This window comes from Tyto alba, unplaced genomic scaffold (assembly GCF_018691265.1).
Source record: "Tyto alba isolate M040663 unplaced genomic scaffold, T.alba_DEE_v4.0 Super-Scaffold_22, whole genome shotgun sequence".
In the NCBI taxonomy this organism is placed as follows: domain Eukaryota; kingdom Metazoa; phylum Chordata; class Aves; order Strigiformes; family Tytonidae; genus Tyto; species Tyto alba.
The window spans coordinates 17,504,032-17,526,974 of record NW_024881296.1 but is presented as its reverse complement, the minus strand read 5'-3'; the positions used below and the strand labels follow the sequence as shown (position 1 = coordinate 17,526,974).

At 40.1% G+C, this 22,943-nt stretch overlaps 1 protein-coding gene across 10 annotated transcripts in view; it reads left to right on the top strand.

The window, feature by feature from the left end:
* MAP3K4 (mitogen-activated protein kinase kinase kinase 4) overlaps positions 1–22,943 on the top strand; it is a 94,679-nt gene that overhangs the window by 5,669 nt on the left and 66,067 nt on the right. For 3 of the 10 annotated variants that reach the window (XM_033011602.2, XM_033011600.2, XM_033011599.2), the window contains exon 1: positions 15,434–15,795. The exons of 1 other annotated variant lie outside the window; for it this stretch is intronic. In XM_033011602.2, the coding sequence (XP_032867493.2) occupies positions 15,713–15,795 (83 nt within the window). In that variant the 5' untranslated portion in view covers positions 15,434–15,712. Of the gene's footprint in view, positions 1–15,427; positions 15,796–16,120; positions 16,138–20,772; positions 20,791–22,943 lie in introns of those variants that run through there. 6 more of the 10 variants (XM_033011605.2, XM_033011604.2, XR_006165577.1 and 3 more) reach the window with 5 other exon arrangements.

Here is a 22,943-nt window from a genome sequence, read left to right as displayed (position 1 = left end):
CCCAAATAGAGGCCCAAATTGATTTCCAGTACTTCATTTGCTTCCTAACATAGCTTTAGACACAACACTGAGACTAGGAATTGACTGAAATTGTTATTTATTTAACACTTACAATACAGTAAGTTAAAAAGTCCAGCCAGATTATCTACTGTTGTCTTAAAAAAAAAAAGGAAAGTGATGGTTTCTGTCCCAAAGAACCAACTGTCTAAAAGATAAGACATATGTGAGTGGATAAGATCAACAAATAAATCAGACAGGGGCAGACGAGAGCAGGAAATGCAGGTAATTAGTTAAGGCTTGTCTGCACTCAGCCAGGAACACTTTCCACAGTTCTCCAAATATGTAGCTTATCAGATCACAGGTCTTTTTCACTTTAAAAGGAAAAAAAAATTTTGCCTGGTGGACCTGACCTTTTGGAATTTCAATCAATTTGAATACTATTGCTTTATGCATCACACTTAAAGGATGAGTGATAGAAGAGGAGGAGGAGTGCCTCAGATCAGCTCCTGTCAGTCTCCATCACTGTGGACAGGCAGTAGTAGAGAACTTCAAGTTCAAGACGCAGTGTTGCACGTTGATCATTGTGGATCTGCTATGATCCTGCTAACTGTCATGGTCTGGGTTTCTTTTTTTAGCAGCTTAGTATGGCTTTTACCAAGCATAAATATAGCTGCACAAATAGTGAGAAGCTATTTTTGAACATTTCAGTCACTGCTAAATACAGAATTGCTAACCCAAGCATTCAGAAGTCATGATTCAGGTCCCCAGAATGAAAAGACTGATCTAAATATGTAGATCCTTTTTTATTCGCTGTCTGTTTGTTTTGCTTACTGAAACTTTAGAATACTTCTGGATCATGTCTTTAAGCACTTCGCCTCAAAATTGAAGATAGAAATTTAATGTGAGTTTGTGTTTGCCTCTAATTCACATGGTTCCTGAAGCTGGGACTTAAAGAATTCTTCCTAACGCTCTGAGACAAGAGACTTCCTTTGCTTATCTGCCAAAATGTCTGTTATACTAGTAGCTGAAATTTATGTAATCAAAACCAGAAATGTCATCAGTGAACAGACAGGCCAGCAGAGGACTGAGGCACCATCCATCTCCCACCTTCCCCTGTTTTCAGAGCCTTGATATAAGGGAAGCACAGTGCCTCCCTGTACAGGGGTGACATTAGTCAACCAGCAGCAGAACAGCAGCAACCCTCTGAGTGAAGCACTCGCTCATGCAGCATAAATACATCACGAATGTCACACAGCACACAAATATCATGGCACAAATGTCAAATACTCTGAGGAATACTTGTAACAGGCATTAGCTTAAACTTGTTTGATGAATGTTTTGTACAAGTAATTCCAATTCGTGATTCATTTGGGAAGGTTTTTTTGTTTTGCAATTTTAAAAGCAGCTCATAAGCAGAACAAGGGTCTAACTTTGTCCAGTGAAATGAAAATAATATATTGCTTGTCCAGTTTTAACCTTAAGCCCAATATGATTTAGTACATCCTCAGCTCCTGCTTGCCAGCAAATTTTAAACTTGGCGAATGTTGCTAGCTACTGAGACTTCCTGCAAGAATGGTTTATTGTCCTCCTTCTCTTGAAAGGATCCATTTTTAAGCAATCAGTGTCATAAGAGCTGGTGACTGTTTCATTTCTATGAGCACTTGAAAATATATTTTTGTGGATGAAGCACCCTTTATTCACTATCGCATTTTTCCTGGAAACACCTCAAAACCAAATTCATACACAGGGAATATATTGGCCTTTTCAATAGTAGATTAGTAAGCTTCCCTTCTTTAAAATACTTTTAGCGTCCTTTTCTATTGTAAGACACTCAAGTGGTCTTTGCTGAAAATTAACAAATTTGTCCTAGCACTGTAATATCTGATTACTGGTTCAGTAGCTATTCACTGAGTACCTGTTCTATCTTCTGCTCGCTCTCATCAATGCCATGTTTTGCCTTACAGGGGCATCCTTTTGCCTAACTAAATTAACTAAATGTATTTCTGTAAAAATACTATAATAATGCCAGGTTACTTTTGTCCATAGCTCTCAAAGGTGGTTGTGTGTCTCTTTAACTCTCCCCCATGCTTAAAAGCTTCAGAGTCTGATTGATACCTATGAGGGAACAAATAGTCTGACAGGGAAGGGCATGGGCAGGGCTTGCATCACCCTGACCCGTTCCTGCTTGTTGAGCCAGCTAGGCAGCCCAAGTCAGAGGTTACACCTTCCCTAAACAGGTGTAACTTGAATACTCCTCCAAGTGTACTAGAGAGCTGGGAGGAAAGAACCTGAACAATTTATTCTGGGTCTTCTTCCAGTGGCGGCGTGTTGATGTCCAGACAAGAGGCTGGGTCACACTGCTTGTACCCCTACCCTTGCAGATATCATGCAGCATGTAGCATGGTTATGACTCACACCACAATAACCTGAAAGTCAAGTCAGTATGGGCCACGCACTCTGCCACCATGGAGGTAAGGGGGATGGAGCCCTCGGGCAAGGGAGAGACAAGCAGAAGCTCTGCAGCGCAATTCCCCTTCAGGGTCATGGCAGGTCAGCACTCCGCAGCCCAGGAGCCAGGCGGCCTGCAGCAAAAGTGAGCTGGCCTAGGACATGTCCGGCCTTCTGCTGTGGCCTCAGCCTCCTGCAAAGCCCCAGGGATTTCTCACCAGGTCACTGCTGAATTTGCAGCTCTTTGATTTTGCCAATGTTTTCTTCAAGGTTTAGCCTTACCAAATGCAGATTAAATGCATACCTACATACCCTTGCAAAGGTGTTTGGAGATGCTAAACATTGCAATTCCCTCTGTGCTTTTGCATTTTAGACAGAAAATGCAAAACAGGCCAGCCTGGCTTAAAGACCTTGAACTAGGCCTAAAATGTTAATAATTGGAAAAATTTCTTTCCTTATCTAGCACTTTAAGGAAATATGAACCTCGAATACCAAGGGCTGCTGGTGGTACTAAAAAGAACATCCAGGCTTTTGTTTATAGCCAAGGAATCTGGGTACTGCTCTTTTAATATATTTGGCAGATGGGGAGCACACAGCTGGATGAGCATTCAACAGCTAAACTGTGCAGCCTGTTCCTTAGAGAGTTCCTTGCCCTTGGCAAAAAAAAAAAAAAAAAAAAGTGCATCTTTTGACATTGAAACTGGGTCTTGATAAGAATATTTTTTTTTCCTACTCGTATGCACAATAAATGAGACTTTCACAGTAGGATAATGATGGGTGTCTATGATGTATGACATTAGCAGCTCCATTATTGATTTAGTTAAACTGGTAAAAAATACACACTTTATTATAGTTTTATGCTGCAATGGGAAGAGATTCAGTTATGCTTATAAGCACTGCTGGAGCTGTATTTATAGTTCTGCCAGTTTTCCCCAATATAAATATAGCAAGAAAAGCTTTTTCAGCTAGGCAGCTCATACAGAAATGAAGATCACTCTGAGTGAGAATGCTTTGGAACAAAGTGCCATGTGATCCAAAGACGTGGAAGCAGAAAAATCAAGCAATATACAGAGATGAGAATCATGGTTCATAAACACAACATAACAAATGACATAAATTAAACCTCAATTAGTTATTTTCAAGGCAGGTTTACTTTGAAAAAAAATCATCTACATTCAGTGCAGTCAACCATCGTTAAATTAATACTTAAACCAGGTTGGCATAAGGGCTCAAGTTACATTAGAAAAGCAGTACCTTCAACCTCCTCTTGATTCTGCTGTTCCATCCTTTCTATATCTGCTGTGTAGAACTACAATTACTAACAGAACCTACCATTATATATCACATCTGGATGTGCCCTGTCATGGCCGTAAGTGTATTTATCTAAGGATATTTCTTAATCCCCCCCCCCATCATACAACAGCAATGTTATATTTCTAAATTGAAATAAAAAACAACCAAAGGATGAATGTTTAGAAGAGGTAGTTAGAAAACCCAGCAGATTTGCTTTGTAATATCATGTAGGTAAGCTGTCTGATTCTTTATGTAGCTCTGAATACATACACTGTACATTTAAACAATATCTTTCAGATTTTTTTTATACGAAAATAGCCACATTTTCACAATCAGCTTCTAGGACTGTGATGACCAATATGAGCACAACTCTTTTATGTTGAATTTTCATATTTATGCATGAATATAAGTCTCTGTAAATGTCAAGCTGGTAATCAGTTTCACTTGTGGTTTGCACTAAAAATTTCAATGAGTATAATATAAAGAAAACTTGTCAGTGCATTTTAGTCACTGAGCTGTGGACCAAAATGTTCATGATCAAATAGGAAAGACACTCAATGTCATATTTAAAAGGCTGCTCGCTTGTTACTGCTTTCTCAGGCAGAAATCTTTTAAATTCAAATAAAGATCATTTGACCTTACAGTTCACAGGAAACTGGACTCTGTGATGATAACCCTGCAAGTGTGACCGTGACACCTACAACTTGCAGCTTTCTAGGAGACTCATACTCACTGTATTACATCAGAGACTAATTTTGACAGCTCTGCCCTTACCCTCTTTAGAAAAGTGATGAGGCAGGCAAAACATCCCTTTCTGAAGCCTATGTGAGCTAGTTACTTCAGGGAGAGATATCCATTCACAGTTAAGTCCTCTTATCCAACGCTGGTTGGCAGGCTGTTGTGGATACGACAATGACATTTGGAATAGCTGTAATAAATGCAGCATGAAATGTAACTCTTAAAACTATTGGTAATATAAATAGATTATATGCACTTGCCACACTAAACTTGCTTACAGGCTATTTTCAAATACATGCAGTGCAATAATTAAAATATATCATGAAGCTCAGCTGAGGTGCAGTGCCATGAATGGGGAATAGCACCGAGCCAATTCTTCTCTTGGTGGGGCAAACCTCACACAGGGAAAACTGTTGAAATCAGAGGAGTCTGAGATTTTCTGAATCTGACTTTGTACAAACGCGTAAGGGGGTCACATTCAGTTCTTGCAGAGCAATAAATCTGATCACATCGAAATAATGACAGGCTTGGTTTATTTGACATGTAAAATGCAATGGTTTACAATTTGTACAATTTGAATATCAGGATTTTGTATCACTTGAAGTACAAAAGCAAAAGACATTGTTAATGTTAATTGTTCTTTAAAAGTTTCTTAAAACAGTTAACCTACAACCCACGTGTAAAAAAAAAGGGAAGTATGGTCAGCCTGGTTGTAAAACTTCATTAGTATGAAATGACACATCTTCGGAAAGAAGAAAAGGGACTTGCTCACAAAGCTGTACTTACATCCATATAAACAGTATTTGTGCACCTTCTTCTGACAGAAAGTTACAATATGATATGCAGAAGTGGCTACTTAAGAGCAGTGTGAATGACATATTTTAGAATAACTTAATTTTTACCTGCAATTGTTCTTTATTCAAAATCCATAATTTAAAAAGACCCACAATTTTTGACAAAATGATAAATAATACCAAAAGTTTTGTGGTGCTGTGTGCTTTTAAATAATTGCATTTCCTAATGAGCTTCCTATATTAGAGAGTGCTTGTAATTCAAATGCTTGTATTTATGAGATCACTCACAAAGTGGTTAAAGTGGAAGGGTTCCTCTGGAGACCACCTCATCCTAATGCTCTGCTTAAAACAGGGTAAGCTGGAGCAGGTTGCTGGGGGCCACAACCAGTTGGGTTTTGAATATCTCCAAGAATGGAGGCTTCACAACCTCTCTCAGCAACCTATGCCATTGTTTGACCACCTTCACGGTAAGGAAAGTTTTTCTCATATTTAAACAGCATTTCCTGTGATTTAGTTTGTTCCCATTTTATTTCACCGGACATCACTGGGAGGAGCCTGGCTCCATCTTCTTTATTCCACCCCATCAAGTATTTATACACATTAGTAAGATCCTTCCTGAGCCTTTTCTTCTCCAGGCTGATCAGTCCCAGCTCTCTCAGCCTCTTCTCACGTCTCAGGTGCTCCACAGCTTCTATTACCTTTGTGGTCCTTCGCTGGACTCACTCCAGCATGTCCATGTCTCTTCTATGCTGGAGAGACCAGAACTCAGCTGTCACTTGGAGGTGTTTTACAAATGTGTAAATATTACATTTTAATGCAAACATGTTAACTGAATTGTTATTCTTGAAATTTTAAATCCAGATAAGAATCACAGAACCATAGAATACCAGGTTGGAAGGAACCTCAAGGATCATCTGGTCCAACCTTTCTTGGCAAAAGCATGGCCTAGATGAGATGTCCCGGCACCCTGGGCAGTCCTGCTATATTAACCTTAACTGTCCCTTTAGAAATATAGTATGTATTAGAGTCATCTTCCATAGCTTATAGAATACATGTATTCTCATTCTGCAAGTAGTCATCTATGCATAATGAAGACCATGAGAGACCACCTCAGACAGATGGGCTATAACTCAAATGTCCACCTAAAGAGTTGGTCTCCATCTAAAGAGTTACTTAGAAGATAAGTAGTTCTGTGATCTCATCTCAGGAAGGTTACAGTTATGCAACATGTGTTAAGGTTTTGTTACTGACCCATCCTGAATGCTTCCAACAGGTGAACAAGCGAGCTCTAGTCAGCAGTCCTTCTCCAGTACTACTGAAAGAATAATGTGTGCTTGCCCTGTTGAAAACTGGGCACTGAATCTGCACATCAGCATTTTTTTCCTGGCTCTGCATGCTGCAACATCCACACATCATTAGAAAGTTGGAGTCTTTTAACTAAGTTCAGTATATTTTATGTTAGTGTCTTAATGGCTAGGCTAAGTAGTAGGGCTAATTGACTGGTGTCTCTGCTGGTATTAAGGGTGAAGAAAATTTCTCTCCCAGACTTCAGAGTATCTATATATAAATGTCAGAAATAGGGCTCAAACATGTCATAGCATTCAGCCTGTAAGAGAGAAGGAACTGGGCAATGACAGAACCTCAGCTTCAACAAGGTCATCCCGTTCTCCACCAACATAATATTTCATTCTTTTTTCTCCGATAGAAACAAGAACTAACAAAATTTTGACAACTTTGTATTTCTGATTATCACCACAGCTGAAAGCAACTGCTGTGGAACTGAATGGCTTCAGAGTGCAATTTAGAGTTAAAATAGCTACTCTTAAAAAACAAAGCCTATTGTATTCTTAGTCATAGTGAAATCCAACCAAAGATGATGCTGGCAACCATCTTTTTTAAAAAAGAGCATTTACAAAAGCATTTTGCAGTGCTAAGAAAAACAGAATAAAGTTACAATTCATGTTTGGGTTATATAATATTTTAATATCTTAATTAGTTAAAAACAAGTGACATCACTTTGTTTCTTATCTCAAGCAAAACAGTCATGGTATCAGTGATATCATTGTCATATATGGATGAGACTAATGGTATACCCATTAAGATAATAAGAACTTCATCTTTTAAACAAAAACGATATCAACATCTAATGCTTGTTAACAGACACTGCTGTTTCAGATTCTGCTACTGAACATTCATTTGGCAGATACACTGGAAATAATTATCTCCCTGATATTCTCTTCTCCCCTGAGCTGGTATGGTAGTGACTGCAAAGCACTAACTGCACTGGCCTTAGACTTAGATGAATTTTCACATGGAATACCTGCGTATGCATGGTTATAGTAGCAAACAATTTTCTTCAGGTGCTCTTCATATGAATTATTTCAATGCCACTTCACTGAGGTTTTTGAATTTTTATTTGTAGGAAAAAAGAAGGAAAACAATCCATACATTTTTTCTTAGGAAAGAAAGAACATAAATGGAATTCCAAATTGTTAATGGATTTTCCCCAGAATTTGACAAAACCTTTTTTTGGATGGAGTCTGAATCTGGAAAGTATTGGTTCATTGTGAAATTTTTTGGAAAATTATGAGCCTAGGAAAAAAAGCAAAGTGATGCACCCTCTCACACTTTCACTAAAGCTGTTGTTATGGTAATAAAAAATACTCACATTAAAATAAAACCTAACAGTATTTTTCAAATTTTCCCAACATTTATTTTCCTTTTTCAAAAACATCATGGTTACAGAGGTAAATCTAAATCGCATTAGCGAACTTAGTAAATCATATTTAATTTATCTGTAACATATTTTCCCATCAACAACTAAAAAAGAAGGAATTGCTACGCCATGTGTGGGATAATAGGATTACCAGGGATATATGTAAAACTCCATAGGGTGTCCAATAGTAAAGGCAAAACTTTTTCAAGTAATCTACAGAAGTAGTTCTGCTGGTTCTGTGCAGCCTCTGCAACTGTGATGGATGTAGCATTATTCAGGCAAACAGGGGAAAAGAAGGAGGATGTTAGAAAAAGGTGTAATTGGGGTAAGATTTGTGCTCATTGCAACACTAAACCTCTGTAGAGCTCCATAAGAATATTCTGCAGCCACAAAAAAACCCACCTAACAACAATCTGATCTCCCGTCTTTATACCAAAAATATTTGATCTGGAATAATTTTATCCCTTGAATTCTATGGTAAATGTTAATACTTCATCTCCATAGAGTACGTAAAAAACTCAATCATTTAACTGTTTTGGCTAATATGCAGTCTAATTCAAAAGATGAAACACATACATGCCAGTGTTGAAATACTATAAATTTAAAGATGAAAATATGGGAATCCTGAAGTTGTAAGTCGCGCAGTGCTTCAGTAACTTTGCTCATGGTTCAGACAGTCAGCTTAGTGTTGCTTTCAATTCTGACCCATGCTACTTGAACCTACGTCCATCCTTAAGAGAGGACAAAATGTAGAGTATTTGAAGGCAGGTTTCAGAAAGGCGATGAGCACGGATGTTTGATACAGGATCATTTTTTACTCACAAAAGCATGAAGGCCATGCTGAATAAATTCTGAAACTCTTAGAGAGAGCCTGCATATGTTCCAGATCTTACAAATAACAAAGCTGAGATCACTGGGATTATCAGTTTTCATTTATTTAATTCACTCTTCAATGATTCTGGAATAATAGAAATGGTTAGATCATTCACTTCACCTGCTATTTGGTCTTCTCAGTCCCAAACAGACACAAGGCTCCCTAAATAACTCTAGAGTCTCCTAGCTGATGAGATGAGAGCAGAGCTGCTTAACCTGGCAAGAGAAAAAGTCAGAGGAAAAGGGCTACAAAACCTGTATCAGTCAAGCAAATCAACAGGCATAATGCTTTGCCTTACAATTTATCACCTCGGCAACAATCAGGATGTATTTATAATACACGTGGATGTCCTGGGGATCTCTCACTTCAGTGGAAGGTACTAAGTAGGGCAGGCAAATGCTGTGTCATACCTGCAGACCTGTGGTGCACTGATTCTTTGCAAAAAGGATGTGTGACCTCTGTCATCCAAAATGGATAGGGGAAAAAAGACCTTTAAAATCCTACGGAATATACAAGTTTTGCTTGGTTGAAGGTCTCTGGGGAGGAAAGAGAAAAGAAGCAAAAATGTGGGAAGGAGCTGTTAAGCTTTGCTGTCCAGCTTTTCATAGCTCTTCCAGTGATTCCAGCGCTGTCCTTTATGGTTCTCCATTATTCTTGTCTAGGAAGGTTTCAGAAGCAGTGTCATTCATAACTAACATCCATGACTCCTTCTGAACTGCCTCACAGAGGTGCTAAATGCACGGAGGGCTGCCTCTTCTGTTGCTGCTCAGCAGAGAATGTCACACGGATCTCAGCTCCCTAATACAAGGGTCATAAACTGGATTCCTCAGCTGGCTGTAGCTGGAGAGACTGCTGCTGCCAGGAAAGCAGATTAACTCACATCATTCAACAGTTATTTCAAGTGCCGTGTGCTGTGTTTCCTAGCATGGATGTGTCTTAAAATAAGCACCAGTACCTATGAAGAAGATAAAATGCAAAACAATTATAGAAGTAATGAGACCAGTAAGACTCAAATGAGAATAAAAAACTCTGGATGCATTGCAATGCCGTCAAATGGCAGGAGATTGTAGGAAATATGTAAGTATTTAGAAGGATGAAAAGTTATGTTCACAATGAGGTAACAGCCTTTTTTAAGTCATGAGGTGAACAAAAATGAAGGTGTAAGAGAAAACTTGAAACACTGCAAAGTTGAAGACAACTGGGAGTTGTAGAATGAATTACTATCTTGCTAACCTCTAGGCAGGGGGGCATTGTGACAAGTAGAGAATAACTTCGTTCCGATTGCTGTTCACCAGAACCAAACCATCAACAGTATCACACTATGAAACTCACTTTGTGAAGGTGTGGGTACTAAATTATTCCAGATGATTCAGAGCAAAAGGAGGAAATGAATCCTACAAATGTTTATATATATGAGTAACTGTTCTCCCAGGGCTGTCCCATTGATTTCAGCATACCTATTATATAAGTGAACTGATGTGTATATAAATGTTTGCAGGGATTAATATTAAATGAAATTAAAATTTTCTCATGGCTGCTTATAACTCCATACAGCTGATGCAACAGCCAGGAACTGCTGGGGGAAAAGACTATGCAACTACACTTCTTTTCTGTGACCACTCTCACTTTGTACAAAGAGCTGTTGGAAGGAGGCAAGACGGACAGAAGCTGTAGAAAATATCCCTAGGCAGGGGAGTTTGGTATAGATCTCACAGCTCTTTTCTGCTGGGATAATGAAACTGCTGTAAAACAGATATAGAAAGAATCCCAGATGCACAACAGATATAGTCTGGAACATTTTTTTTGGTTTCTGAGGTGATGAAAACAAATAGCATCACTTTAAAACTTTTAATATAAGCAAGCATTCAAACTTGCAAGACACTTGAAAACACGGAGAATTTAATGCAATGATGCACTAAATTGCGCCCACCGAAAAAAGATGGATACGCTCTGGATCTACAAACATGGTTTCAGAGGATGGTCCCCAATTCTTCAGTGGAGCTTCTTTGAACATTAAATTATTATATTGAACACAAATGCAAACAAGCACTGCAATGGTCTTGATGTTCTTTATAAATGTCCAAAGGCTGGTCAGTGAGTGTGTCTGTTTTACAGTTAAGGAAAGAATTATATGTTTAGCAGGAGCCAAGCTAGCTTTAAGCAAGCTTATTCTGTTGTTGATAATCAAGTTCAAGTAGCACTAAATTCAGTGCAGCTTATGTTCACAGGTCCAAAGTCAGTTCTTGGGAAGACATAAGCTACTACAGCCACACTGTCACAATACCTGTATTGGCTCAGAAACATTTTCAGTCTCTTTATAAGCACAATCATTTCTATGCCCAGTGCCTATGTACCTTTGAATACCAGCGAGCTGTTTTAGTGGGTTTTAGCCCAGCTTTACACAGTAAAAGCATACTGCTTTAAGCACAACTGAGGTTTACACTTCTGTTATGTGGGTCATGCCACTTTAATAATGGCAGAGGCAATGTTACAGACAGTTGCTTTTTAGGACAGGAAGTACCAAAAAAAAAAATTGATACCCAGTTAAAATGACAAGACAATAATCACAGGAATGTTTCTGACCTCATGCTACTCTTACTAACAAATACTCCTTTAATAGTGATGGGTTAATGATATCAAGCCCTGTGTGATCTGACATGCAGCATGTGAGATGACAGTGTTCAGACAGAAATATTCTACCTCCGTCAAGCTAGCTGGCTCCTATTATAGCATGGGTGTTAAGCCACACTGCTGAACAAGCTTTGGCAGCTCTCATGTGAGCTTCTGAAGTGAATGAATCACAGTGGTAACGGATGATTGAACAGGGGTATATACAGCGTGACTCCTTAATTTCTTTCAGAGGTTTACACTTCAAATCAATTGCAGCAAAGCTCAAATTGTATGGCACTGAAAACTGAGTTCCATTTCTTTCAAAAATACCCCCAACCTGATCTTCGGTGAAAGCAACAAAACTGTATCTGCGTATTTCCAGGTAGGAATACATCTTGGTGTTTTATTTTGACTCTGGAATAGCTAGTTGCAATACCTACATAAGAAAGAAAAGGTGTCAGATCGTCTTCTAGCTATTGAATGCAAGTATGGTTCATGTTTTACTCTTCATCACATTGCAGAGGAGCATTTATGATCTGTGACCAAAATTTTAGTGACTAAAATTCTATTTTCAGCACATCTAGACTAACTATGCCTAACAGGCTGTTTTCCAATGTCTGCTGCTGAAAGGGGGATTATGTCTAATTAACTTTGCTTTTACTTTTAAACAGCTTTTCGTGGAATTAAAATGAGTAATTTATTGAAAGGAAAAATGAAATCTACAAAGCCATTTTTGTTGAGAATTTCATTTTTTGCATGTAGTTCACAGTGAAGAATCATCTGATTACTACGTTTCATTAACTGTGTTAAGAAAAAGAACAAGTTGTGCCTTATTCTGCATTTGTAACATGAAAAAAAAGTTTGGCCTTGTGACAGGTACTAGGAGAAAAATTTTGAAAGATATTCTTGTATTTTATTACCTACCTGGACCCAATCTTTCTTTTTCTTCATTTGGATTTTTTGTATATAGAAAAGAGCTGTAGAACTCGCAAATGGCAAAAGCACAGCTGATACCTGTGATGAAAAATGAGGAGAAGGAATAACAGAATCTATGCCCCAGGAATAGATAGAAATTTAAAGGGTAGTTCCAGTAGAAATTTAAAAAAAGCTATTTGAAAGACCTATTTTTGTTACTAGGATGCTCTTGTCATCTCTTAAATTTTTATTGCAAGTTCTGTGACTGCTGGTGTAATAAAAAGCATGTAGCTGGAATGAAAAAGCAATTCCTAAGCAATCGTAGTATCTGCTAAAAATATAAATCCACATGGCTCCTGAAAAAAAAAATATAAAATTCATCCTAAAACTTCAGAAAACAGAAGTTAAACTGAAATAAGTTTGTCTACTTTGAGAGTTGCCTGTTCTTTTTTTAAACCTAGAATTTTGGAGTCATTGTTTTGTCACATCTGACAATAATATCCATTAATATTACTAATATTTGAACTCAATTTTCTGACAGAATAAGACATCATTTATTTAATGTCTGGCTTGTGCCTTCTTCTGTTCCAGCAGTGGAACCACAGTGAACAATTTAATTTATCAATTTCCATGCACCTGTGCAATGCTGTTATGTTTAGACTCACAAAGTGGCAGTCAAGGAGTCTTTGAAATAAAAAAACATTCCTTAAAAGAAGCGAAAAATAATTAAAAGAATTTTGTGCGCATCAATTTTTGTAAGACTTCTGTAACTTCTTTAAATTTTGTCTTTGTTAAATATCATTTTTATATAGGCTATGACAGTCTTGTGTCATCTGCTGTTTCCTGTACTAACAGCTCCATATATTCCTGCATCTCTCTTCCTTTCCTTCCAAGTTCCCTGCAGGCCATTCATAAACCTTGCCTCTTACAATTTTCTCCTTGATGCCAGGAGCTATGTTGCTCGCTATGGCCTACCACAGACAAAAGAGTGCCATTGTATCAAACTTACACACTTGCGTTACTTGGCCAGTTATCTGTAGTTTTAGCATATTCTCTATGGTATACCACAAGAATGTGATGCGACCCAATATGCTGGGTCACCCTAAAGGGAGATGGGAAGAGATATTCAGGGAAGTTTATTCTGGACCTCCTTGTTTGAGAGGCTGCAGTGCACCCCAATTTTCTTCTGTAGATCACCTTAATATTTACAGAAAGTAGTGGCAGAGGGCAGTCCCCTTTTCCACCTTTGCCGAGGGCCCCTGGGATGTTGGTGCATCCACAGCACCATGCCACCACATATTTGGCAAAAGGCAATATCAGATTTTTATTTTTCCTAGTTAATGAAGACTCTGTGCTTCTAACACTACACTGATTGTTTTGATTGAAGTAGCAAAGAAGATGAAAAATTTTGCCGATTGCTGAACATAGACTTCTCTGCCCTGCAAACAGATGAAGAGATGGTGCCAGATGATGATCCATAGCATAGCTGAGAAGAATGCTAAAAGCCATTGCTGTGCAACTATTTCATCAATGACACTGAGCCTTTGTTATTTTTAATCATACTAAAAAGAGTGAATACTGTGAAATAAGCAGCATTGCTTTAGATGTAGAGAATTTTTTTATGGAGATGACATGTATTAGGTTAGCACTTCAGAATTTCTAACGTTGACTTTCTTCATCTATAGTTTCTAGGTTTTGTTCACCATGACAGATCAGTAGGAATGTATTGTACCTGATTTTAGAAGTGCTTTTTGGTTTTGGGCTCAAGTATTTGACCAAAATTGTTAACATGTGAAATACTGGCTTTTTCCATTATATGAGGTAATTTCAAGTAACAATTTTGCACATAAGTGCTGAATATCTTGATATTTAGATCTCATGACCATCAGGGTTGTGATGATCTAGGTATTTTTCTTGACCTATAAAAAACAGGGAACTGGCTTCCTGTATAATGTTTTTCATCTGGTCTCACATTTTAATGCATGTATTTCTTAAAATGATAAATATACAATTGAAGTATCTTCTGCATTTCAGCTTTAGAAAAAAAAATGTTTTATTACAAAGGGCCTGTTAAAATCAATTTTAGAAACTTCTGTTTCTCAAACTTGGACAGATACGTGGACAACTATGTCATGAACTGTGACTTTACAACTGAACTTTAGTATCAGGCTAGAAATCTGTGCAAATTTATTGTGCAGCTAATTTAATGATGGAACTGTGCATAAAGCAGAATCTAGCACTGATGCCAGGGTTTGCTGCTGCACTTCCAGTCCTATAAAACAAAAGATGAGGTTTGCTCTCACCAACCGTAACAATTGAGTAACTCATGGTATTTTTCTGCCTTTGAAGGGCGTTAATGTTGGTATTCCAGCCAAGCTACAGTTCAGGAAATTACATTTTTCCTCCCTGTACTTCCAAATGGATAAGGTGGCTCCAGTTCCCTGTTGAAGGCCAATAACCAGTGCTGCTGCAGGCTTTTGAGAGACCAGGTTTATAAAATTAAGCAAGTTATTTGGTAAGAAGCAGAATAAATTATGGCTTTTTTTTTTTTTTTTTTTTTTTTTTTTTTCCCCTGCAAAGCTCTGCGCACCCCTGATCATTCTTCCCTGTACCCCCTCCTCAAGGGGGCCTTGAGGGCTTTCCACGCCTTCGTGCTACCTGAAGGCTGCGGCGGCTCCAGGCTCAGCACGCCAGTGGGCTGCAGGGAGCTGGTACCTGCTGAGGTAAACCACCTTCCTCTCAGAAACTAGATTTTCCCTCGATCCCTGGCTGCGAGCGCCGTGGAAACTTGCGAGTCGGGAGACCCCGGCACGCGCCGCGAACTGCGGTCGATAACGGCGAACAGCTCTGTCACGGGTGGGGCGGGAGCTCCCGCCGCGCCGGCCCCTCCCGGAGAGCCCCGGGAAACACCCCCCCGTCCCCCCCCAGCGTCCCGCGAGGGGAAAACGCGGCAGTCTGGCAGCGCCCCCTCCCCGTCCCCACCCGCTGCGTGAGGCGCGGCCCCTCCCCGCGGCGGGGGCAGCCCCACGCCTCGAGCCGCTCCCGGCCGAGCCGCGGCGGAGCGCGCGCGCGCGCGCGCAGCGCCTCTGGCGCGGTCGGTCCCTCCTCGCGCGCCGTAGCGATGCTCCCGGCTCCGCGGCCCTCAGAGGCTGTTTTCAAGATGGCGGCCGCGCGGGCGGCTCTGCGCGGCCGGGTTCGTGCAGCCGGGTAGAGACACCCCCCTCCCCCTCAGTCCTCCACTCTCCTCGCTGCACCCCCGGCGCCGCAGCGGGCCGGGCCGGGCCGCGCACTGCGATCCGCCGCCATGCCGGCCTCGGTGCATGCATGAGGGACGTCGCCGCGCTGGTCTCTGCCGCCGCCATGGAGGAGGAGCCGCCGCCGCCGCCGCCGCCGCCGCCGCCGGGGAGGTCAGTACCCATCGCTGCCAAATGGGGAGCTGCGCGCAGAGAGCGGCGCGGGCCGCCCGGTGCCAAATTGTGGCGCGGGACCGGGGCCGACCCCCGCGGGGGGCTGTGAGCGGCAGCCGCCCCGCCGGCCTGTCGTCCCCCCCGCCGCCGGGGCACGGCCGGGCGGGGCGGCGGGAGCGCTGCGCCGCGCTGCCGGGGGCGCGTTTTTCATCTTCCCACGGTCCCTTCGTGATGCAAAAGCTCCGGCGGCGGCTGCTGCTGCTGCTGCTACTTCAGCGCTTTTGTAAAGCGCCCACCGAGTGGGAAAGCGTGTCAGTAAGAAATCTCTAGTGGCTGCGGTGGGTAAGGCAATGTTTTGTGGACGCTTTGCAATTAAAACCAAACCGTTTCCTTCTCGCCCCACCTCCACCCCCCCCGAGTTGAGCAGCGGGAGAAAACGGGTGTTTCTGGGGCGCTTGCAAGGCTGGCTCTGCGGGAGGACTTTTTCTCGGCGGGTGGGGAAGGGGCGTGCGGAGAGGAGGGAGAGTAGCTGTTGGCCGCCCCGTGGGGCTGACAAAGCGTGAACTGTGCTCGCTGGTTTGTGAACTGCAGCGATAAAAACACCGCCTGCTAGGAGGGTGTCTCGTGTTCATCGCCGCCGCGGTTAAAACCAGGTAGTTGGGTTCTCTCTGGCGCGCCGAAGAAACAGCAGGGTCTTGGAGAATCGCTCCTGGCAACGTTGCAATCGACGGTTGTCAGAAGATACAGTTTAAAAAAAAAAAAAAAAAACAAACCTCCCAGAAAGAAGGGCTAGTGTTATGATGCCTCAAGCTTTTTGCAACTGCTGTTACCTCCTGAATGTGCTGACCTGCAGATTGGCTTTTTGCAAGCCTCCATCTGTGCCCTGCTGAGAGATGGGGATGCAAATTACTTCATGGTTTAGTGTTTCCAACTGGCTGTAGAAGTGTTGCATAAGTCCAAGTTATTAATTCCCTGGCAATTATTTCTCCTTTTAAAATAACATCCTGTTGATGCACTTCACTTCTCACAAGGAGGCATTCAGGAAGCGTTTTTTAAACTGCTTGTTCGATCAATTAGTACTGTAAGGTAATAGCCAGGCGCATTGTATTCCAGGTGTGCCGTGCAAAAAAGCTTCGTGCTGTCACGTTCCTGAGATCAGTCTTGGATATTGCAAGCTGCTGGTTCGTACTGATGTAATAAAAGGGAAGTGGTGATGCACTCCAGTTTGGATCGAGGCTATGGTGTTGAACAATGTCTGGTTTGAGTTTTCATTAATGTGTTTTAATGATTTGTTTTTCTTACGTCATGAGAATACCAAAACCAGAAGGTATATAACAGTTAATTAGATTTAACAGAAATATTATGAAACACAAATGCCAGTAGGGCAACTTAATCTGTAAGCTTCCAAGTTCCTTTCTACGGTTTCTTCAAAGAGTAATAGTGCAGGTTAAGCAGAAGGTTATTTAAAATTAAGTTGGTACAACATCATGACCCTAGACCTGGGCTGTCTTCATGTAGGAGAGGAGTAATCTGCAGTGCCTGAATGGAAAACACCCAGGCATTTCCTGTCTAGGGCCATTTCTGACCTCTGCTGGATTCTGCTTATTAAAAGACAGTTTATATGAGTCGGATGTGGGTGTGGATAGTGCGGTGGCAACTTTACCCAGCAAATGAAAATTGAATTAGTTATTTCAGAGTGAGCTGGTGGGTGGGAAGGAGATGTCTCAAAACAATTAGGTAGCCTTAATTTGTATAGGGTAATGCATGTACTCCACTATGGTTCACTTCTGTGTGTACTTTGTGTATCAACTTCACATCTGCTTTAGAACAGAACGCTTCTCTGGCCTTATATAGTGCTTACTTTACTCTTTCATTACTCTTAAGAAAAAGCATCGGAAACGTTTTCAGCATGATTAAAGTTGATTTAGGTTTTGGAGTTATTAGGTGTTTACAGCTGTGAGGTCAGAATCTTGTTGAAATCAGTGGACTGCGTGCGGGATTGGGAACGTGAGATCCATTTTGGGCAGATACCTTTTAATTCTGTTGTAGAGTATGAATATGTTCTTATGATAAAGAGCTCTTCTGGCTAGCACTGAAGTGCACTAGTGTAATGCTTTCTTTTTAAGTTAAATTTACTTCTGTTGGAGAAGTACTCAGCCATTCTCACCTACGTTTGTTTAACAAAGTTTATTGATTTGTTGTTGTGAGGCTGCCTTATGTGTTGGAATACTGTTTGTGTAAGAATTCCATGTCTTGTCAGAATATAAATGCACTAGTACCTTTTGTAAATCTAAGGCAAGCATACGGTATATTCGTGGCTTATTTTGAATTATACAGACCTTAGTCCAAAGAATTTTATTGAGAATCCCTCTCTAAAAAGCAAACTCTTTTTCTCGAGTGGTCTTTTCTTTCTTGAAATATACACTTCGGGGTAGGGAGAGACGAGGCAGCTTTAAACTGAAAAATACTCAGGGAACCTATGAGCAGATGTTGATTTTGAGATAGTGTTGCTCTTGGACATTGAACTGCCTGCAGTGGTTGTGGATAGATGAAAAGATACTACTAAAAAGTTTTGGAAAGAATTCACATTTAAGTATCAATCCTTGTAACAAAGCAAACAAAGTTTTCAATATAAGATGTTTCCACGTAGATAATTTAAAACACTAATTAAACCAGGCACATGTTTGGTGCTTCTTGGTTATGGCCTATAGGCTTTTAGTTTTCTGAGACCAATTTTAGGCTTTCCCAAGAATTTTCTTGCACAAAATCCACTATAGAGAAAAGTGAGGCCTTAAGCATTTTCTTTGTTGGGTTGCCAGTTTTGGTGGTACTGCAAAGGCATGAAGAGCTGTAGGGCTACTCTTAGCTTGTGTCTTGATGCTTGTAGCCCTCTTTTCTCCTGGCATACATCCAGTGCAAGGGGTGAAGGAAGGAGCAGAGCTGTGAATAAAGCGGGACAGAATTGTGAATAAAGAGGAGGCTTCCTCTCTGCTGGTGAATTTTTCAGTGGTCTGTCTATCAGATTTGTTTGCTCTGTGATGACAATGAATTGGGCTGTCAGCCTGCAGCATCTGTTGCTTGGGAGAAGCCTGAGGTCATGTCATGAATTGTGCTCAACCTATTTTTCTGTTTGCCAAACTATCCGTATGACTGATAGTGTATCAGCAGTGAAGGAGTTTAACATTATTTTATTAACTTAGGATAATAGCTTCAGTGGGAAAAATTAATTAAGTGTATAGGGTTTTACCATCCTTTTTTTTATTTTTTTTCCATGCATTTAAATGAGGTAAGATGTAATCTCTGTTCTTCATGTATTGCATTTTCTTGTTTACGTGTGTGAGATTGGGATGAATGACTGCTCCACCTACGCACAAGCACACATGAAGTGCTAGTTGAGATGTCTTTGGCATTTGCAGCAGCAAGGATTAGTCTGTGTTGTGTGGCTGCTTGAGTTGTTTTTATGTCTGTTAATTAGTGCTGTCTGTGTCAAGGTTAGTTTTACTATTATGTAAGCTAGTGATACTGGCCCTTGTGGAATGCAAACTGCTGTGATGAAAAACAGATCTACTGAATTTAAAGGGAAGGATAAGGGATATGCAGTAATTTTTACTTTAGGGAGCGAATTGGGATTTTTAGAGGCTTATAAAGATTTGGCTGCCATGACAACCACATTTCTTAAATCATATACAAACCATTCTTTTAAACTGCATCTAAAATAGATTTAAAAGACATTTTTTTATACTGCCCACTGCTAGTAATGTAGTATGTTGACCTCTTTCAGCACAGGAAGATACAGGTATCTTGGCTCTTATTTTTTCACCTGTGTGGTTGGGTTTACTGTTTTATGTGTCATTTATGTTTGCAGGGCTATTACTTCCCTTAGGTTTTCTTCTGCTATCAAGTGCTAACTGCATTGCTGCTGTGTTTAGCCTGCAAACTATTAACTGAATTTTTGAATTTTTAAAAATAACTTAGAAGCTTATTCATTTAAAGAGCTGATAATTGTTCTGTGCTCATCCTTGGCCAGTTGCAAACATAAGAGCAAACATTCTGGTTTGGTTTTAACACCTGAGTTTGAGCGTCACTGGGTTGTGAAATGTTCACTTGTGTCTAGTCCGAGAACTCTGCATGTAAAATCACATCAGCTTGCTATGAACCTTGATCAGGTTTATTCTGGATCCTGACAAGATGGGATATAATTTTATTGCCCTGATGAATGTCTCCTGCTGCCACGGGGTAGGAGGAGGAAATTAATTCTGTGTGTCTGTGTCCTGCTAATGTTTGATAGTATTGACTGCCATGTGTTGCTTTCTAATGTGGTATACATGCATGTTTTGTTCTGCCCTCAGCTTACACATGCTGCTGGTTTACTTCCTGAGGGCCTCACTGAGAGCAGTATTTGTAAAGGTTTTTACCATTTTGGTTATGAAACATCCATCCTGTAAGTGATAAGACAGCCACAGTTACATATGCCTCTCTTACTTCTTGACTGCACTGTAGAATTCTCCACTGGCATGTCCATTGAGTACTTGGGATGCTCCAGATAGTGCAGAGTACAGCAGCTCCATTGCATTGCCTGGGTTTTTCAAAGGTCGTGTACTAGTAGTCCAGCATCCAGTGCTTAAGCACCAGCTTTCACTAAAAACATGTTTAACTTTTAATGCTTCACCTTCAGGGTTCTTGTAGACTTTGACTTCATCTAAAAGATGAATTGAAACTTTGCGATTAAAACCACTTGGTAGCTTTTTCTTAACTAGGAATGGAACTTTCTGCCAGAAGAGTAAAGTTTCTGCACGGGACAGTGGGGGAGGAATGGCTGTTACAGATCTCCTTATCTTTTATCTTAGGTCTATGTCCTTCCTGGTTTATCACTGTTACATATGATGTATGTATAGCTGAGTCTACCAGCCTAACGCTTTCTGTAACGCTCTTTTCTCAGTAGTATGTAACGTTTCCTGGCGTGGCTTAAATTTTCCTGAAAATCCATCCAGATTTGTAAGTATAGATTTTTCATAAGTAGTTGTTAATTAAATGCACTTTTATTTTTTGAGTGTGTAGCTTGAGACCTTGACCTCTCATTTGTGCAGGTGCCAAGAACTTAACTGTAACAATTATCCTTTGGGTTTATACTGTGCTATGTAATGCTCAGCCATCGTTACTTTAGTGATGAAAACATATTTCAGACCTTCTAATTAATAAAACAGTGCTGTTCTTGGAAATTTCAGTTTAAAAAAATATTGTTTTCCCAAAGATGAGTTAGGATATAGTTGAGTTTGAAAAAGTAGCACTAAGGATGAAGCATGGTGACTGAAACCAATTAATATTTTGACATTATTTGTCCTGAGGCATTGAAAAGAAGAGAGTTGGGTACTAGTTGAGCTGGGTAAAGCTCTCAGCTCCTGTTTCCACAGTTCTAAGCTTTGATCCATTTTCAGCCTCACCTGGTAGGCTTAAATGTGGATGTGGAAACCTGACAAACCCATCAACATTTTCACACTTTTTTACACATTACAGAGCAATGTCAGAATTAAATGGGCCTGTTGTTCTTTCTTGTTGAAATAACATGGCATAGTTTTAATCAAATAATCTATCTGTGAATGGGGTGTGTGTGGGAAGCTCAGAGGTGAATGTACATGCATATTCTGTAAATGCTATCACGTCATGATTCAGATTTGCACGAAAACATATAATAATCTAAGATGGAAAACTTAGTTAATTTTTCTCTGTTTCCAAACTTAGTAGTAAAAAAGTACAGGAAGTTCTGATTATTATTTTTTCTGTGAAGAGAACATGAAGAACTGCCAAAACTGTTGTAAGGGCTCTATTTTATTTAATTTTATACTTATTTCTAGTTGGTGTGACTTGCAGAAGAATAATTACTTCTTTAGATCATTTAAATAGGTTTCAGTAGCTCTTATCTCTGCTTGCAATACACAGATATGATGAATACTAATTAGCATTTGGCTTTATTTTTAACACACTGACAGTTTCTGTGTTTTTGAAGTTTACTGTATTTTTATAGTCAGTCAGAAGGTGCTTCAGCACCTCTCCACTGTTTCAGTAGCCTTTGTTACATTTTTCTGTGACTCTGTGTCTTTCTGTCATAAATATAATAATCAAGTGCTTCGAAGCTTCTGCTCAAGAGTATAGGAGAATTTTGGGGAAGGTGTCAAAGTATTAGAAATTTACAAAACTGACTGTGGTAGTGGCCAGATCTTGAGAAGCAGAAGATTTTGTTTTAATTTATCTCTTAAAATAAATGTTGCTCGTCAATACAGTAGTGCTGTAAGGAACTTTGTAGTGGGGGGAACTGGCTACAGTCAGACATGTGCTTGAGGTCTGCTGTAGAAATTATGTATGTTCGCACTTGCTGGGTCCTTCTGTTCTAATTAAACAGCTCAATTGAGAGTTACCAAGGAGGGAAAGATGTCACTAGGAATCAGTAAAAGATGAACTGTTTAGCTCTAAGCTTTATGTTAGTCTCTTCCTCAGTAATGATTTTTTTTCCTTGTAGGTTTCTGCAAAGATAGTGGCAGTTCTATCACAGTGAAGTCTTGTTGCAAACCACTGTTGATCTTGCAGCAGAAATGCTTGCTTTGTACCTCACTCAGGCCTTAGCTGATCTAGGATTTGTTGTACTTGGTGCTTAACTGTTAGGAGGGCTGTTGCACTGTAAACACATAGTTTGCAAGCGGGTGGCAAGATGTAGGTCAGGGCTTCGTAGTAGCATTGGGTGTTTGCATTTGTGCAGCCATGCTACAGGATAGTCTTCAATGATAAACAAAGTGTAAATAGCGAGCAAAGCATAGATATTACAGGGCTACTGTAACATTCTGACTGTTTATTAATGAAGTTTCAGTGTTTCTGTAATGATTTCTATGTTGATGAGCCCTCGTTTATCCATTAATTTATAAGTAAACTACTGGAATTATGTAATTCAATCAGTTGATAGTGATGCAGGTATTACCTTAAGCATCTTTCTACCCAAGTATTTTGCTTTTGTCATTGCTGCAAGTAAAAATTTGCATGAGTTTTTCAGCTGAGTCAGACTAGAAATTATTATTCTCATCTCCTATCATTTGTCTCTCCCCCCTCCAACTAGGAATATCTGCCATATGAAACTTGCTAGTGTAACATTAAGTACATTT